This window comes from Filicampus tigris, chromosome 13 (assembly GCF_054856515.1).
Source record: "Filicampus tigris isolate MCC_2025a chromosome 13, RoL_Ftig_1.0, whole genome shotgun sequence".
In the NCBI taxonomy this organism is placed as follows: Eukaryota; Metazoa; Chordata; class Actinopteri; order Syngnathiformes; family Syngnathidae; genus Filicampus; species Filicampus tigris.
Window position 1 is genome coordinate 9,195,858 of NC_141229.1, and position 19,932 is coordinate 9,215,789.

The 19,932-nt window shown below is 39.4% G+C and overlaps 3 protein-coding genes across 3 annotated transcripts; all 3 read right to left on the reverse strand.

The window, feature by feature from the left end:
- Positions 1 to 10: 10 nt before the first annotated feature.
- On the reverse strand, positions 11 to 4,494 carry LOC147137477 (uncharacterized). Its single transcript, XM_086048600.1, has 5 exons — positions 4,136 to 4,494; positions 2,861 to 2,994; positions 2,711 to 2,785; positions 1,804 to 1,925; positions 11 to 1,647 (listed from the first exon to the last, which is right to left on the reverse strand). The coding sequence occupies exons 1-5, from the start codon at positions 4,474 to 4,476 to the stop codon at positions 1,504 to 1,506; spliced, it is 816 nt and encodes a 271-aa protein (XP_085904726.1). The 5' UTR covers positions 4,477 to 4,494; the 3' UTR covers positions 11 to 1,503.
- Positions 4,495 to 10,824: 6,330 nt separating this feature from the next.
- LOC147137478 (E3 ubiquitin-protein ligase TRIM35-like) lies at positions 10,825 to 12,537 on the reverse strand. Its single transcript, XM_086049863.1, has one exon. The coding sequence runs from the start codon at positions 12,530 to 12,532 to the stop codon at positions 11,138 to 11,140; it is 1,395 nt and encodes a 464-aa protein (XP_085905989.1). The 5' UTR covers positions 12,533 to 12,537; the 3' UTR covers positions 10,825 to 11,137.
- Positions 12,538 to 12,961: 424 nt separating this feature from the next.
- Positions 12,962 to 19,911, reverse strand: ccdc197 (coiled-coil domain containing 197). The gene is made up of 10 exons (XM_086049865.1): positions 19,688 to 19,911; positions 19,561 to 19,603; positions 18,465 to 18,641; positions 17,651 to 17,808; positions 17,497 to 17,579; positions 16,808 to 16,980; positions 16,613 to 16,723; positions 16,199 to 16,315; positions 14,435 to 16,140; positions 12,962 to 13,041 (listed from the first exon to the last, which is right to left on the reverse strand). The coding sequence occupies exons 1-9, from the start codon at positions 19,789 to 19,791 to the stop codon at positions 15,955 to 15,957; spliced, it is 1,152 nt and encodes a 383-aa protein (XP_085905991.1). The 5' UTR covers positions 19,792 to 19,911; the 3' UTR covers positions 12,962 to 13,041; positions 14,435 to 15,954.
- Positions 19,912 to 19,932: the final 21 nt, after the last annotated feature.

Here is a 19,932-nt window from a genome sequence, read left to right on the forward strand (position 1 = left end):
ACAGACAAGCTGATTTTGATAGCCTTTATTAAACAAAGAATGGCAGCAGTGAATCATGAACACAGTGAGAGATCTCTTATCAGCATACATGAAGGGTAAGTTGAGGTGCTATGAATACATTAACATGAATATATAAAAACATTACGACGAGTCATAGAAAAATACTCGTGTGAGATAACGCTGTAAAAAAAAGTGAGAAGATAACTAGAACCAGTGACAAAAAACTTAGGTCAGCCCTTAGTAGTGTGTAGAGAAATTGAACCATGGTCGCTGTCCATTAAGAGTTCTATCTCCAGCTTGTTATTGTTTTTCTTTTCACCCGAAACGCCAAGACAATTCAATGAGCGATATTAAAAGTATACATGTCTTCAGTAGGGGGTGACTAGAAATCTCATCATATGAGAGGTCTTAAATTTGAGCAAATTTGCCATTCAAAAAAAATATTTAAAAGGCTCAAATTGTTATCAATATATAGAGCTTTTACTTTTTTTAAAAAAATCTGTAAATGTCAAAAATATTATTGCTATTTTTCAAAATATTCCCCATCTCCCATTATTTAATGAGGGAGAAGTCTTGAATTTGCTCATTATACTAATTTGTTATATTACAAAACTGAACATCATCATATATCATCTTATTCACTGAATCAGGTCTTAAACTTGACCTTAAAAAGTATTGAATTAGATTTTCCCAATTTAATGCCTCAATTTTTATTTAGAAATGAAATATCACCAATATGTTTGCAAAATGGCTTCAAATGTTTGGCCATTCCTGGTAGTCATATTGTGACTGAGACTGTGACTGAGTGAATGAGAGGGTTACAATTTGATCAAAGTGGGCTTGAAAACCTCTTTCAATGTAGGACAGGTCTTGAATTGTCAATTGTACACGGTTCAAATTTGGTAGCAATAGGACAAAATCTTGAAATGATACTAAAAGGGCTACACCAAGCCAAAATGGCTGACTTTTCTTTTTTTTGAGCGTGGCTTCTTGAGACTTACTGAGAATTATGTGTGTCTACTCATGATAGAAATGCCAACTAAATTTTATGTTCTGATATTAAACTGATATTAAAAATAAAAATTGTAAGGGACGTTATTGAGGCTAATAATTTTTTCTTGCCTTATGGATTAAAGAAAAACAAAGACAAAACAAGAACATCCATGCATTTCACTGGACAGTGGTGGTCTATAAAAGCACACATTGTCTATAATAAAAAATAAAATAAGAAAAGATGAAAGATTAATACAGGTCCCTTACATTTATGCACACAAAACAACAAATTTGCTTCTGTATGTAAATTGTTAAGCATTCATTTGACCATTTGACCTTATTTCTCCATAAGAGGAGATACTTTTGAGCTGAGTGTTTGCCTCTGGGATGCTTGCATATTTTTGAAGGGAACAAGATAAGCGGTTTGGATAATGGATGGATATTATGGCAGCACATGAAGTTATTGTAGAGTTTTCGAGTTTAGGAACTGTGGTGTACTACAAACAAACATTACTCCTGGGGAGGCTGCATGGCGGCCGGGCAGCCGCAGCGGCGGGTCAGGTGCATGGAAGTGATGACCACAGTGTTCCACTCATCCCTGTACATGACGGGCACCGCTTCCTGGGCGGTGGTCTGGCAACATGGCTCCTGGACCTGCAGAAACAGGAATATGCGGGAGGGTTATATAGCGCTAAGACACTCTAGCATTTGGCAACGCTGCAGCTTATCTATTGACAGCTGCCTGAGCTTTCAAAAAAGAAAAAAGGACAGTCAGGAGGCAACAAATCAACTCATCTGCAGCTAACACACCTGCGAGTTATCACGTTGGGGGGCGTTAGGTTGGGGCCTGCACGACGCACTGTGGCCGCATGGGGCACAGTGCACCAAGGTGACGCGCTCGGGATAGATCATCCAGTTGTCCCAGCCTAGATCTGAAGGAAAACCATGGAATGAATTAACGCAGTCACCCCCTTTGTTCAACTCTAAACACTCAAATCCCACATCATGTTTCTCCATTGAAATTAATTGAAATGTCATTAATAAAAAAATCAATAAATAAAAAAACTTTTTGCAATGAATTTGATAGGAAAAACAGCACTCTCTAATATTGTACTCAGTAAAAAGATACAGTACTGACACAAATCAATAGAAAGCCACCTACGGGCTGGGTAATACAGAGACACACACGAAGGAGACGGTAACAATTGACTAAGTAAGCCGCAGTAATATTAGCCATTTTTTGTGAAAGATAAAGAATATATACTTGTAAGTCCTGTTAAATTGTCTGTCTACATGTCTTGTCCCTCTGTTTGTGTTCAAACATCTGTTTCGTTAGTCCATCTATGGCGTTTCCTAATATGTTTCAGCATTAAGATAGTGGACTTTATGGCAACGTCATGTGGTTGTTTTAAATACACAACATGTCCTTCTCTTTGTTGTATGTTTAATAAACGTCAACTTCAAGTCGCAATAAACAGCTTGAAGTCTCTTTTTTGAAAACTTGCATTGTCTGCCAAACTAGTTGTGAAGTGAGTTGAGACGGCTCAGAGCCCATGAGAATAAAATCCTATGAAATTGCTTACATGTTATTTTATATCGATATTTACTTTCTTCTTCATTGTAAATAATACTTATATGTTTTTATACTGTACAGTATTTATATTAAGGTAAAACTCCCTATAAACAGGAAATAATGCATTGATATGTGAGTGTCTACCTGTCATGAAAACCTCTGAGGTCTCGGCACAGCATCCTAAGGTGTCCTGGCCATCAGAGGAGGAGCCGGAAGAAACTATGGAAGTAGCAAAGAAATTGGGTGACCAAAGTCCTGGGATTCATGTTGTCAACATATGCACTCCAGTTCTACCTGCCACAGACTTGAGACGCTCGACAGTTCCGCTCCACTGCTTCCTGCCGCCCTCTGGCAACCGCGGTTCCATCTGCAGGTTGAGGGCAGCCAGGAGCTCCTTTCGGATGGACTGCAGGGACTCACCATGGCACCTGCACATATACAGAAACAGTAACTTCAAAATGATTTGCGCGCAAATGTTAAAGACACATAGCTTTAGATTAACATAGTGTTCTAACATGTGATTCGCAATAAAATATCCAGGTGTAATAAAAAGAATCTGAATACAATAAAATACAACAAGGTTATAAATCAAGGAGATAAAAGGGAAAATAACTAGTGTGTATATATATAAAACAAATAACAAATGACAATTAAAATAAACTGTATATATATATATATATATATATATATAGAGAGAGAGAGAGAGAGAGAGAGAGAGAGAGAAAGAATATGAATATGAGAGAATATGAATAAAACAAGAATAAAAACATGAGAAAATATTAAAATAAAAATAACAATCATAATAAAATATAAATAAGGAATAAAAAACTAAAATCTAATAATAATGATAACTGAAAACTGTTTTGACAAGGTAAAGAACAAAGAATGCATTTTAATGTATAGTCTATACAGGAATTGATTTAAATTGAATGTATATTTATTGTTTTGTATATCAACAAATATAGTAACACGATATAACATAAAAACATTTTCACTAGATAAAAGACAAAGAGTTGTATATGTGTTGCTAACACTGTAAGAATGAATTATTAGTACTAAAAAAAAAAAGAAAATTCTTAAACTGTAGTAAAAATGATCAATAATTAATTGACTAGCTCCATACGAAGCCTTTTTCTTTCATGTAATAAATTTATTCATAAAAATGTTTAAAATATAGCAGCAAAGATAAATTTATAAAAAAAAATGTTAGTTAATTTTTGTCTTTTGGGCTTACATGCACACAGAAAATTATTCGGCCATGTTTACCTACATTTGGATACAACAACATAAAGTTAGAAAGTGAAAATTCATTAGTCAGCTACAAATTGCTGTTGTGTCAACTGATTCTCTACAAACTCTCCAAAAATGTCGCTGGGACACCTGTGGCCTGTGCTCCAAAACGGCCCTGAAAGAGCATTCAAGTGTCCCGCCATGCAGCTCTAAAAACAAAAAACACCTCAGGGGAAAAAAACATTCAACCCACCAATGCTCGTAACAATAATACAAAGAAAAACAACATTGCACATCACATCACATCACATGAGAGTGTCCAAATGGAGCGTCACCTACCTGCTGTTGGAGTCTTGTGGCCAGGCATCTTCTGACTTGGAAGGCTGCAGGACAAACGCAATCACCACGGACGAGCACAGCAGTGCCGTCACGGCGACGAAGGCAAAGGACATCTCAGCTCTCTGGATGGATGGACTGAGGAGGGCGAACACGACGACAGTGGCGGCGGCAGCTTCTTGCGATGGCAGGCGGCAGTAAGAGTGACCAGACGGCAGGATGCTGCACAAGGTATTGCTTGTCAGTTCCTGGGAAAACTGGCTTTTTATCTTCCTGTAGCCCTGCTTGTCCTTGAGATGTTTAACATTGTTGTCCTGTCCCCTGGTCTGTGTGAAAGAGAACATGGAGGATGAGCCAGAACACACACCGAAAGACAGGAAAGAACAGATTAACAGGCGAGTAGGAGAAGGTGCAAAACCACCCACGAAGTCTGCAATGCACCAAGAAACCCCAATAAAAAAAAATAAAAAAAAAACATCAAAAGAAAAAATGACACCATTGGCATCAAACTCAAGGCCATACATGACTGCTATGACATTTTATGTGGCCTGATAAAGCAAATAAAATGTCGATTTCAGAGCTGTAAATTAAACACATTCAAATCAAATAATCACAATGTTGTAGAATACAGTTTTCAAATCGCAAAGGTTGCAATTTTGAAAAAAACAAAACACAATAGATGGGCTTTATTTTTAATATTAATTAATATTTGATTTATTTATTCATATATTGTCCAGATAAGTTCAAGACTTAGGAAGTGCAATCCACATGTTTACATATCACTAGTTCATGAAATATAAAAAGTTGAAGTTTGTCAATGAACCATTGGCTTGCCATCAACCTTTGCCGCCATGCTTCACATCCTTGTTGAGATGAGTTTTTATGAATTATTGTTATGGCAGTTTGTCAAACTTTTCGGAATGACAAAAATACAAAGCCTGCATACAAATTTCCCCCATTAGCGAGATGATCAAATCCCGACCTGTCATTGCATTGTCTACGGCAGGAGTCTCAAATTCAATCCACGTGGGAGCCGCTGGGGCCCCTTTTAATTTAGGGCCCGAGGTGACTGCCTGGGTTGCCTGCCCTGCTGCATCGTCACTGATCATCTAACCCTAAAATGGCCGCTTCAAACCAAAATGGCAATGTGTATTTGGGCATGGCTGTTTGAAACTTTTTTGTAGGTCTAACTTATGATAGACATGCACACCAAATTCCATGTTGGCCTCCCTGACCAGATTTCAATTTCCACCAGGATGAACATGCTTGGTGACTTTTGTAGAGTGGAAAAGATCTCATAATGGTAATTTGACAAAGTGGGCCTTCGCACCAACTTATGGACCGTAACCACCGTAATCACGCAGGAAGCAGCTGTGAGAGATATCAGACTGCACAGCTAGTTGAGACACACCAAAAATGACCTACTATGAAGCATCTATTGCTACAAGATTTCATTAGTTATAAATAATTCACTCACGTGTTTGGGACGCATTCAGAAAAATAAATGAAATCACACTAAAATGCTACATTTTGCATATTTGGAAGAGGATGAGCTTGGAAGACTCGTTCTGGAACGACATGAAAGGCAGAACTCTGCACTGATAAATATTCTGACAATATTATTACCCTCCGCAGGTGACACTCAAGGACGGTATGTGGAGGGAAGAAACAGAACACCTGCCGCTTGTATGCGATGCTAATATCTGACAGCATGGAGAGCCAACAGAAATAAATGATGAGAATTCAAAAAAATCTGGTGAGTGGAGCCAAAAATACATTGTTGCTTTCACGGTGGTGCAGATAAGGAGGTGAAATTCTTCAGCACATCCACACATGGATTAATGATATATTTCCGCTCAAGATACCCAAGCATGAAAACACACATGCGGTATGTATCAACCAGTGTGGGAAGTTCATGGTTCAACAGAAGAAACAATTGTGAACTGAGAAGAAATAATGGTAGCCCATGCAAGCGTTGTGCGCAATAAAGGGAAGGCCTTTACTTTACTTTGAATGACATTAAATGATAGTGAAGCTTAAACAAAATAAAAAGGACTGTTGTGGAGGAATGGAAAGAAATGAGGCCGACTGGCTCGAATGTAAACAAACATGGACACACACAACACTGTGGAGTGACCACATATTACAGTCTATAGGAAATGGTGTGTACATAAAAGATAATTTTCAGTATCATCGTTGGGAGGAACTAATACTTAATTCCTGTACTAAGGTAGAGTTTTGAGCTACAGCATTTGTACTGTGAGTATTTATTTTGTCCGAATTCCTTACTTTGTCAAAATTGACTTTAATTGACCTAATTTTTATTTTTTTTAATATACATAATTATCTGTACAGGTGGCAACTGTACTTACTTCAGGCCATTGAAAAGTGAATTTCTGAGCCCATTTGAACTCAGTTGCAAACCAAAACGGCAGCACCCACCTAGGCCCGAAAACAGTGTATTTTGTTTTGGATTCTAGTTTCAGTTGACGCATTGTAATAATCGTTATGACTTTTTTTAATATACACATAGACATTTTTAAAAATGTACGAATAAGGTGCTGCAGTTGACGCAACTTTGCATCATTTTATTTTTGTGGCATTTTTGTTTGGTGGTGATTTCTAATGTACATTTTTGTTCCTTGGCTCAGTAAAGGTTAAAATAGCACAATGACAACAGCTGGCCTTTATCAGAGCCGTCATTTGTTTGCATCTTGTTTTTTTTTTTTGTTTAAGCGATCGCGAGACACTTGGCAACGCTATTAGCGCTGGTGATTGTTGCACGGCTACACAGGAAGGGGAGGAATCCAGTTGCAGCTGGGCAGAGAAGATGGAAGATTTCATGGAGAAAATGTGGCTACTGTGAGAAAGTGGGGAGGATTCAAACTGTTACAGTGTTTTCACTTAATTATGATTTGAACATGAAACACTACATTTTCTGTGTCATTTTAGAAAATAAAACATGAAATGCCCATCAATTATACTACCTTCTGTTGGATAATCGCAGAATGTTGTGAACTCCTTTCTCAACTTCAAAACAAACAATCGATTGTCACATATATTGAACAGAGTGCTCGATGTTAAGTATGTCTATTTTGGGATAGGGAAAAGCGCAAGGGATCATGGCATAGCATTCATTCATGTTGTCTTTTTCAGGAAGCACTTCCATTCCAGGTAAATGTTATTTCATTCCATCACATCCTTTGTTAGACTAAATGTGTTCAAAGCGGAAGTCCACCCAAACATATTTTCTTTCAAGAATATGTTCTATGCAAGCCCACCAGTTGGAACAAGGCATTCTGTTAAATATTGCATTTGTGGAATAAGAGTTAATCCACTCGTTTTTAGCCATCTCAGGGGCGGCCATTTGGTCACTTCTGTTGACTGAAAATGACTAAATATTTATTAATATGGAGTCTCAATATTATGCATTCACATCTATTTTGTGGGTCTGGAATATATCCACCTCAATAAACTGGACTCATTGTATTTGAACTGTTTCAAGTTGTCACCTATCACTGTGATGGCTTCCAAGCTATTTGTGATGTCATTTGTGATAATTAAAGAACAGCCTTCACATTGTCTTTCCCTGCAGCTGTACAATTTCTTTGGCTTCCTGGTGCAGCACTTCACCACAGCCTGCAGCGAGAGTAAGACTACAGACGATTACAGCCGGCTTATCTCCTGAAAATGTAACTTTCTCTGACAACACTGATGCGCCTCCTGTACGACATCCGGGACGATACGGAATGGGAGTGGTACTTTTTGCTACAAGAGTGCTGAGGTGCCCGATAGCTACACAGGCCCACGGCTGACCTTTACCATGACCTTCTGTGTTGTGTCCCAGCTGGTGGAGGCCTTCAAAGCACAGACTAGTAGGCACATGAAGCAATGACAACACATAATGGACAAAAATTCACACAATTGCAAAGAGGGAAAGGCCAGAGTTGCATGTTTTGATTGACTTTTCCCTACTAAGAGCAGCGCCACGCTCACTGTGTCAATGTCAAATTGTAGAGCACGTTTCATATGGCAAGCATAAACTCAATGTGTCTCAAGGTAAAAGCAAGATTGCAATACATTAAAAATGTATAAGAACATTAAAACAAGCAATACAATAAACAAACAAAAGTAAGAAGAGCTATGTTAGAAGATTACATTTAAAGGAAAATATTGTTGGAGATGAAGAGTTCCACTGTGTTGGACCATAATAACTAAAAGCACCGCCAGCTGATTTTGAATGTACTGTATATATGTTTATACTGAGGTGACATTTACATGTGTATCTAAGATGTCTCTGATCTAATTAGTGAGCATGTCGGAAACACAAGACGGAGCAGCGCCATTAAGAGATTTAAAAAGAACAAGTACAATTTTTAAATTGATTCTGTACTTGACCGGAAGTCAATGGAGGGACGTAAAACTGGAGTGATGTCAACTCTGGTCAACTGCATCAAAAGCAGCACTGAGATCGAACAGAACCAGGACAGAAACTTTGCCCTTTTCGGAATCAATTTTAACGACAATCCGAATAAGAGTACCCGTAGTTCCTGAGCTGTAATTGATTTGAAAACCAGACTGATACAAGTCAAATAAATTATGCTGTGAGTCTGTGACAGATAATCACGCAATTGCTGATATACCAGATTTTCTTAAAATGTTTTACCAAAGAATGGTGAATTTGGCATTGGCCTATAGTTACTGATGACCTATGGGTCAAGGCAGGGGCGGAGCCAGAATGTGGCTAAAACTGGTGGGCCTGAAAAAATCAGGGTGGGCCTGAATATTTCCCTCACTGAGCACAATCATCCTGTCCCGACACATCGTATATTCAAATAAAATAACAAACTGAATTATATGAAGTTCAGATCTTCCTTAGACAACAACAATTATGCCATTCTTAATATTCAATACAAAAAAAAAAAACACAACGAAACGCAAATTCATAAACAATTTCATCATAATTTACAAAAAAAATAAAAGTATATATTTTTTTCATGAATTTCACTGGGTGGGCAGTCTCTCAATCTGGGTGGGCCTGTGCCCACCCAGGCCCACCCATAGCTCCGCCCCTGGATCAAGGTTGTTCTTTTTTTTTTTAACAATGGAGTAACTATTGCATATTTGAGTGAAGTGGGGAAAATTCCAGAGAGCCGAGAGTTATTAAAATGTTCGCTATGTTCTTCAGCTTCTTGGAGAGACTTGGAGGCTGCTGCAAATTCTCGTAAATATCGAGCACGTCTCTGTCTGCCCTGACCATATGCTATGATAGCCCCAAGCTTCACACTAACAATTGAGTGTGATCCCCTCAACGGCTGAACTAAAGTTAAAGGTTCATGGAGTGACGCATTAGTGCTTGTCCATCTATTAGGTTGTTAGGATCTGTCATGAATTCAGCATACTTTTTTTTTTCCCTCTCTCCAGTGGGTGCTACTGAGTGATTTGATCCTCGGTCCCAAATTATGTACGATGAAAGCAGCAAGAACACTTGACAGGTGCTTTACATGGACATCTTGAAGATCGACTACAGATATTCTACAATGCACTTGCTAAGGTCATCCAGTCAACTTGAAGTTCACTGACCAACATTTCAAATGTGTCCAGAATGGATTGCCTTCCTACGAGAAACCGTACATGCTCAACGAAGGTGTTGTGGATTGGGGCAAGGACTCATTAAGAGTTACTGCTCATCCTATTTGGGTTCCTGCTGGTCTACCCCAACAACATCCTGCTGAACAGGGCCAACCATGAAGACCACACAGTTCACCTGAGGTACAAATGCAACGTCAAGGTCTGTTTTTGCCAAATTCATCTTTCAGTCAAAGCCAGTGGGTGTTAACACTCTTTTGTTTGTTTGTGTGTTCTTCCAGGTATAGAGTCCTCAAAGAAGTCAGGTTATGCCCGAATGATGTTGCTTTGATCTAAACTTGCAACATTGGTTCGTATCTGTGAAATAGTGGGAAGTGTATTTAAGAGTGCGGGTGGCCTCAGTGATAGAGCGCCTTTGTGGGTATTAAATTTAGATTGTGGAACCTGATTTACACAAGCCAGACAGTCCAAGGAGGGAGTAGACACCAAGGTCAATGAAACAAAGCATTTGTCAACCCCACTTGAACCTCTTAAAATACCACACTGATTTACCTCTCTGTGACTCACTTATGAGACAAGGAAATGAGAAGACGAGCAGCTTACATGCGCTTTCTCTCATGCCAGATTTGCTTTCTTTGATAAAGTACCCAAGATATGACCATCATGCGTTGAGGCTTTCGTAAGATAAATTGGCCGTAGGTCATTTTATATTACATTTCAAGTCAATCTAAAACGTTTTACAAAAATGTTCTATGAGCATCCACTGGTCAAAAAAACAGCATTCAGCGTTTGCAGAATGATCCATCCAATTTTAGCAATCTCAGGGGTGGGCCAGTTTGCCGTTTTCTGTCGACTGAAAATGACATCACAGTTGCTCAGGTAACAACCAATCATAGCTCAGCTTAAAAAAACTGCTGAGCCATGATTGGTCATTACCAACAAATGTTGCTTGTAACATGCACTGTATTCTTTATTTTTATCAATTTCCCTCCTACTGCCTCTACTGCTCTTTTCACATTTTAAGATTGTGTACACCTCCAATAAAGTCTCTTAAGACACAGATTTGGAAAAGTACAAAACACACTTGAATGACACTCCACAGATCCAATGTAGTGTATTTATTTCACATATGTTCTGCATTTGATACTTTCAAAACAAAGCACAGTTCATTAACAGCAATATGGATTGTTTCTGACACCTAGCTAGCTAGTGGTGACCATTACACACAACAAAACAATTGATAGCCTTTAGTTGTACTTTTTGGGTGAGATTCCATCCCTTCAGATGTTTTTTTTTCTTATATGGTCTAAAGCCTCAATATGATGATATTATGTGTCTTTGTGACAACGTCACTCTTTGTAAAATACTTTTGTGGGAGACAAAATACCTCCCATTTTGACACAACAAGATTTAAATTCATTTCTGATTTTCAGTTGTAACAAAAAGGGGAAGCGGTATTATTTTCAGGGGACCTTTGTCATTAGTGTAGAAGTAAGGATACATTGTCCAGTTACCGGACACATTTGCCCAATTGGGAATGTTCTTGCGTGTGTATAATTCAGTGTTTGCAAGAGAATCAGAGAATGACAATGACCTTGCGTTAGTGTCAACATGAACTCGGATCCTCTGCGCTTTCACTTTGACTGACAGATTCTTGCATTGATAAGGTAGTGAAACAATTTTGTATTTATCATCACGGAATCTAATGCCCCAGACAAAGGCGCTATGTGGCAAAAAAGAGTCCCCCCCAACCACACCCAGTAGCCAGTCTGTGTTGTCTCCCACCTCAACATCCCAAATGTGCGTTCCCGAGTTCAAAGCGGAACCGAGGACACGGTTCCAGTACTGATACCTCTCTACATTCACTGGGCGCTGCTCTTTGACGTTCAAACTCACGCTGGTCAAATCTTCAGACAGACTGAATTGCGACGAGGCCGTGTTTGGGTCCAGAATCACGGGACAATAAGATACCATCTCCTTCATTCGATCCCACACGGTGAACTTGAGGTTGCCCAGATGTTTGACTTCATCCAGCCGAGCTCCTGGGGGCAGCTTGGGCTTGTCAGGCAGCTGTTGGATTTTGGTCATTGCAGTGTGGTAGTTGTTCATGAAGGAAACGTGGTTGGAGGTCAGCTGCTTCTCCGTGGTTTGGATCGTGTCTGAGAGAGCCGCCAATTCTTTGCTGAGAACCTCAATCATCTTCTTCATCATCTGACTCTTCTTCTGCTCGTCCTCGTTCAGAGCAGCCAACTTGGCCGCCTCCTCGACCTGCAGGAAGTGCCGAAGCTCCTTGAAGGTCTGCTTGATTTTGCTTTCAACCTTGTCCCTCTGGACCTTGATGTACTCTGCTCGTTCACTGCAGTCGTCTCTGACCTTAGTAAAATCTAGCAGTTTTATCTGAACTTTTTGCAGGGCTTTCTGGAGTTTCTCTCGGTGATCCTGGGCGACATCATCAAGGGAGCAGAACTTGTGACCAATGTGGATTTGTGCATCTCTGCAGATGAGGCACACACACTCCTGGTGGTCCAGACAGAATAGCTTCTTTCGCTCCTCGTGTAAACTGCAGATGGCCTCGGAGTCCAGCAAGGCTTGGGTATAGGCCTCGCACACATTCCTCAGTGTCAAGTTCAAAGACACATGCCTCGGGAGACACATTTTCCTACAGACTGGACACGAATGAGCTTGTTTATGATTCCACCACTCCTTCACACACGCACGGCAGAAGCTGTGGCTGCACTTGAGGATGACGGGATCTTTAAAAATGTTCAGACAGGTTGGACAGCGGAGCTCATCTGCAATTATTTCAGCCATGCCTCCTGCAAAGACAACGTCTCGGTGTAGAAGGGTACAAGGCGCCTGGTACAAGGTGGGACTCAAGTGGCTTCAGCACTCAGGTTTATTCCTGCGGTGTGATGAAACAAAAGGGGTGTAAACAGTTGTGACATCTCAACTTCATATGCCTTTCATGGGCAGGAGGACAACAGACTCACAGAATGTAATTTAAAAAAATGTTCAAAAAATAAAAACATCCATATGAATGAATGATGTGCACTTCAAATCACACAGCAGGAAATTATTCAATTCAATTGATTTTAAATTCAGATGACCAATGGATTGGCTAATATGCAGAGAACCCAGTGTCTACCTATTATGCTGTTTTGTACAATTCCTTCCATTGTTTGGTTCAAAATGAACCACAATACTTAATCATTTTTTTATACTGAATAGCGGAACAGCTTACCAGTGAACTGGAGCCTATCCCGGTTCACCTTGAACGAGAGGCAAGGTAAGATACACCTTGGACTGGTCACAGCCAATCACTGGATGTATCAAGAAAAACAACTATTCACGAACACTTATGTAGAAAGTCAACTCCAAAATGTTCTTTACAATAATATGTTCTATGCCACTCCACTAGTCAAAACACAGCATCCTGATTAATATTGCATTTGTGGAAGACAAAAACCACCCGTTTTTAGCCATCTTAGGGGGTGGCCATTTTCTCACTTGCTGTCAACTGAAAGTTACATCACAATTGCCTAGGGCTCAGGTAAAAAACAATCACGGCTCACCTGTTTTCTGTAGCTGAGCCATGATTGGTTAACCGAGCCTTGAGAAGCTGTGATGTAATTTTCAGTTGAACAAAATGGCCGACCCCTGTGAAACGAGTGGATTTTACTACTGAACCATATTCCACAAACAGTAACAATCAGAATGCCGTATTTAGACTAGTGGGGCTGCATAGAACATATTGTGAAGAAACATTTTGGGTTGACTTTCCCTTTAACATGCATCATAGTACCGCTAAAAATGTGCGGTTAATGTAATAAAGTTTTCTGAACACAATCTGATCAAAGACCTTGCCTTTTAATCAAAGCAACAAAACCATCCACGCTTAGCGCATAACCTACACATTTTTTTTTACTAATGACATTTGTGATTTCAAAGCCTTGTCCAGCTCTTTGCTTAAATAATTTATTTAAAGAAGAGAGCCATACACACCATTTAAAACTGTTTAAAAAATGTTCACTAATTTCATGTCATTTGAAATTTTAATTGTTTTGTTGTGCAAGCCGAAAGAAAAAAAACATGACCACAAACATTTTGCAGTAGAATGTCAACAAGTAGTCACAATAAAGTGTTGAAAATACAAACATACCATATTGTTTTAGTGTCACAATATCCTCTTCTACCACAGTGAGGTTATAAAAGTCTTCCAGGCGATGGCACCACTGTGAAGTGGCTTGAACGGTCCTACTCCCTTCATCTCCTACTTAAATAGTTGTATATAGTATATTGGACGCTTTATTTCTATTTCAGTTTTTTTATATGTTTGAAGTTAGAATAGTGTTGTGATTCGTTTCGCCTGGTATTAAGCTATTTATTCGATTCGATAATTTTCACTAGATTGGATCAATTTTCATTAGAGTTTGTTTTTTGTGTTAATCCAATTAAATGTATATCCTGCTGGGTTCTTCCTTAAGTTTATGAATAATTTTGGCGATGGGTGGTATATTTCTTGGAGAGGGGTGGGGAGGTTGTCTAAGAGGACCTGTCCCTCAACATTTATTTCCGTACCTGCCTACAACCACACAACGGGACATGAAAATAAATAAATATATGACCAAATGATTACCCATGGATAATTCTCACATTAAATCGTTATTTAAGCCCTTAAACAGAAGCCGTTTAACTCGTTTTCCAAACACATACCTCTCCCTTGGACAGGATGAAAGCAGACTGATGATGATGGTAGAGAATGCCACGCTGACTGTGTCCGACCGTCCGCCCACTAATTGACACGTCAGAGCAATCGCCATTTAGCAGTTTCGAATGTATATGCAATTCAGTTCCATTTTATATTTCTAGCAGAGTGTCGTGAGTATGGAAGCTCGTTCTTGCAAGTAAGTAAGTAAGTAAATAAGTAATAATAATAACACGAAGAAGAAGTGAAGAAAAAGAAGAAGGAGAAGGCCAGTTAACGACAGTTTTTCTTTATTTTACTTCTCATTGCTGGGCCTGTGTGAAACCATCCACAGGTGAACCGCATTTACTAAGTAATTAGGTGACTTCTGAAGGCAATTGATTTTGCTGGATTGTATTGAGGGCTTTCAGAAAGTATAGGGCTGAATACAACTCACTTTTCAGTTTTGTATGCACTTTTTGAAAACTATATATCATTTTCCAGAGCTGGGCACTTTACACTTTTTTGCCTTTCTGTCCTCCGTCCACGACCTGGGTACTCATCCGTCCTCGTCCCTCCATCCTTATTCATGAAAATGAATTTGGCCTCCACTAGAGGGCAGACGATGCCTGTGAGGGAACGCCCATGAAAAAGAGCGCTCCACTGTTGTGCAGGTTTAGCAGGGCAGGTTTGCTTTTTAAAAGAACCCAACACATGTCAGCCGGGACTTGACCCGGTTAGGGACGATTAGAGGGACGGATAAAAAAAAAACCTAAGTCCGTCCTTGCTTTGACCGTCCATTTTAAAAGAGTTCTCATCCTCCATCCGACCGTCCATAAAATGGGCATCCTGGTTCACTGGTCCACTGTTCCACGACCAGGACAAAAACCACACTGCTCCTCCTGAATTTGAGATTCGACTTCCTGAAGGACCCTCTCCAGCACCCCTGAATAAACCTTACCATGGAGGCTGAGGAGTGTGATACCTGTGTAAATGGAACACATCCCTTCTTAAAAAGAGGGACCACCAAACCGGTCTGCCAATCCGCAGGCTTTTACGACAGCTTCAATTCACACGCTCTTACAGTATTTGAGTGAATAATAATATCTTAGATTTGTAAAGAGCCTTTCAAGAGACCCAACGTTGCCTGGTTATTAAGCATTGCTTACTACTAACAAATGGGGGGCAATTAAAATATGATCAATTTGACTTATATAGAAAGCAGAGGTGATGCACATGTAAATAAAAGTAGAACAATCGTCACGGTAAAGTGGTAGTTCACAAACAGTACACTGAAAGAATCAATTCACATTGGAAATTATTCTCTTTAAAATTGAGCAATTCAGTTTTTAATGACTCATTAATTTGATTTAATGTAAAAATACAACAGAAAAATATACCAGTGCTTAACATTTTCACAGTAGTTATTAAATAGTTTAGAACACCACACTCATCACAGTTTTTGCTTCTTAAGCAGTTTAATTTTGCGAGTGAAGCTTTTTTAGCATTAGAGTTTTTTTTTAAAAATTATTATTATTATATGTCCACCTCAACTTGATTGATCGCTCGTCCTACTGACTTTACTGTGACTTTTAAGTTGAGTTTTACTGCCAAAGCTGCTCATGGAGGCTTTCGCTTTCATGTCGCTCAAAGCTGTTTTACTCATTGCTTGGGAACCACAATCCATCAGTCTCCTCGCTCTCTTCTCTGTGTCCGCCTTGTCCACGAGGTACTCCTGAAACCAGTCATTGTTTAGTTGGACGACAGTGAAAGCCACGCAACTCATTTCTCACCTTCACCATGTCCATCATGAAGGATGCGCTCATGTTTTCCAGAGCGCCGTACGCTGGCAGGTAACACTGCTCTGCAAGGTTGCTGATGGCCAAGATTAGGCTTCCCACTTCTGCAGCCTAAGCGAGGACGACATGAATAATCCCACATAAATGCTTTTAAATTTCAACCTAATCTGCCTAACAGTGTTTCCTGAGACAAGACCACCCCCTCAAAACAGACTAATTTCATTGAGTCGAAGATAAGATAAGATAATTTCATTGAAAGTGTGTTAATATTCTTTATTTTGACCAAAGTATGTCAGACATTTTTTTTTTCTGAGAAAAAAAATATTTCTCCTTTAAAGGTACAAGGATGTCATCAGTTTTCTGCAGGTGCAGTTTAAATGTTTGCAAAGAGTTCCCTTGTGTGAACACCTTCTTTCTGGACTGTCCTTGCTCCTTCAGCAGTTTGTCCTCTGCCTGCTTGTTCTTCTCTTTAAGGCTCTCCAACTCCCTCTGAAGTTCGTAAAGTTCTTTACTGGCCGTCTAAGCGAAAAGTAACAAGTCTGGTCAAGTCAAGCTCGGATTGTTACTGGAAATATCGTTGTGATGTCTCTAGTCAAGCCTAACCAATTGGTGCAAGCTGCGTCCTTGCTTCATGGCATGCAGCTGTTGCCTGCCCCGCTCCACCTCGTCTTCCACACGGCCCAAACGCCTCAGCAGCTCCTGGTGGGTAAAGCTCAGGGTCTCATGGCGCCGGATGATGGGCATGACTGCACATTCCGTGTCGGTCTCAAGGTGACCTTAAAGGGGCATATATACTGTATATGGAACTATGGAATATTCTGTTCAACCCTTATTACTAGGGATGTAACGATTCAGTGAAGCCCTGATTTGATTTGATTTTTTTTTTATGTTCAGTTCACGATTTTCGATTCCATTTCGATTTTTAAAAAAAATCACTACCATGCTTGTCTCTGTGCGCTAGTGTGGTGCTGCAGCCATCCACAAACGCAATACGTAATGATGTTTGGCGCAAGTGCATAATTTGATCTACACATTCAAAATGTGCTATGCATCTGGAATGAAAAAAAAATAGAATAAAATTTTTTTTTAGGATTCTAAATTAATATACTAATGATTTAGGTATGGTTAGGTGTTGCTGTATAGGGCTTGTGAGCGGTGAGATGTCCAAGTTCTAGTCCCCTCGATTAAAATCGATTATTTGATTAATCGATTTGAATCGATTTTTAGTCGATTTTCGATTAATCGTTACATCCCTACTTATTACCCAATCATCACAGCAAATGTCCACATACTGTTTGGGAGATAATCCAACGTTTTCATCAAAAAGTCCTCATAGATTTTGTATTTGGATAATCGCTCCTTCAAAACGAGCCTCCTGCCAATTGAAATAAGCAAATATGTCACTGGAGTTGATATTGAGCATCACATAAAGGCAAAAGCTCTTACCTGGCTCGAAGTAGCTGCAGGTATTTTGTCAACTCCTCCAACTCGCGCTGCTTCATCAGGTTGTGCTCCTGCACTGCCTTGTACTGCTGCATGGCTTCGCTGCGCCTCACTTCATTATCACTCACAAACCTTTCAAACTTGAACACTTTCTCTTTGGTCTGTGGGAAGACGCATGTCACACAACATTGTAGACTATATAACATAATTACTTTTATTTTATTCTATTCATATATATGTACAGAGTGGGCCAAAGGTAAAGAAGAAGAATTGACGGGAAATACTTTGTGTCAAAAAAACAACAACAAGGATGGAAGAAGTGAATGAAGGAAGTAAGTCAGACAGGGTTGAAGCAAAAGAAAGGATGTAAGGATCTGTGGTAGGAAGGAAAAAGAAAGGCAGAAAAGTAGGAAGAACAAGGACATAAGGATGCATGAATACAAATCAGGTGTGATTGAAGGAAGGAGTGAATAAAGGAAGGCAGAAAAGTACGTTTAAGCAACGAAAGTTAGTATTTAAAGGATCTGTGTCCGGGGGAAGGAAGGAGGTCAGGAAGAAAAACATGGCAGGACGAAAGCAAGTCTGAGGGGAAGCAAGGGCAGGAAAGCGGTCAGAAAGGAAGGTCAGGAAGTAGGAATTAAGGAAGTAAAGTGGAAAAGTAGGGTTTAGCTCTGTAAGGATGGACGAATAAAAAAGCATAATAATAAAAATAATTCTAAGGGAATAAAAGGAGGATTCCAAGAAGGAAAAAAAAATGAGGATGTGATAAAATATAACGTTGAAGGATAGGCTCAGCCTGTGTAGCATCGATGCTTACCTCCTGATGTTTGATTTGCAGCTCAGTCTTTCTTTGAGCCAGCCCCTCCACATTTCGCTTAAACTCTTCTCTTTTGAGTGAAAGAATGTTGTTCACCTCATCCAGTTCGGCTTGTTTCTTCAGAACCAGAGTCTTTTGTAGGGTGTTTACGCCAACCTTAAGGATTCTGCTTGGAGGCTAAATATCAAACCAATAACATTTCCATGCATTTGCTGTGAAATGGTGATGCAATTTTATGGGAAAAAAAAACACTTTTACGGCTCACCACAGACTGTGAGATGCGGCCGAAAGGCGACTCAACTGGACAATCACAACAAAAAATACAGTCGGAGACACACCCTCGTATTGACAATCAGACACAACAGAAAAAGTGCCACCCCTGGTGTTGTTATCAGAAAACAAAGTTTTGAGGCGCCACATATACTATACTGCATTATTTTCTATTGAACTACCAACAACATGGCGTGATTGTCAAAGAAGCAGACTGCACTAGTCGCTGCTGCTATATTATGATAATACAATATAAGGAAACAGGTGAGAAATATAGGATAGAGAATGTCACCATTGAATATTTTTAAAATACATTTTTTTGTAGATTATATAATCGATTAATCAAATTATTGGGAAAAAATTGCATTAGTGTATTACAAAAGCATTTTCCCATGATTTTATTTGATTGTTTAGTGATAAAAAAAACAACAGCTAAAAGAATTATTGTTGAAGTCACCAAATGATTAGTTGTCAAACAGTCGATTAATTTTGGCGACTCTAATGTACACGCACACACATATATGTATAAAATGTAAACGTCTGTCCATGTCTGTCTTATACTGCCCCCAAGTGGCCAAGGTGCGCACACCAGAATCAGCAGCAAAATGTGCATTGAAAGAGAAAGTAAACATATTAATTTTTTTTAATTGTGTCATTATGGCTTTGATAGAGTATAATATCTCAAGTGCTATTTTTATCTAAAAAAAAACATTGGAATTTTTATTTTTAAATGTTAGAAATTAACGCTTTGAACCTGACACCCATTCTTCTAATAAGTTATATCGGTCACGTACAGTACAGCCTGCAGAAAAACAGTTTGCCTCACCTCAGTTACAATTGGGATGTAATTCACATTCTCCTCTCTTTTCCTGAGAACATAAACATTGTACTGTACACATTTTTGGTCAAAGGTGAGTTGAGTGTAATTTGAATGCAGAAGGAAGCAGGCCTACCTGCAGTCATCGGGTTGAGTAATAAAAATGTTCCTCGTCTTCTTCTCCACTCTGAGCTTCAGCCGCTCGTGGTCCGCCAAGAAAGGAAGCGAGTTGGTCATCATATTGATGGCAAGTAAACAAATGTTGTCCACGTTCTGATGATCACGAAACGTTCCGGAAGTTTTTTTTTTTCTGGACTTGACGCACTGTTGCGCAGAGACCACACGCCAGACTAGCGGGAATGTGCTTGGGTCGGTTCTCAG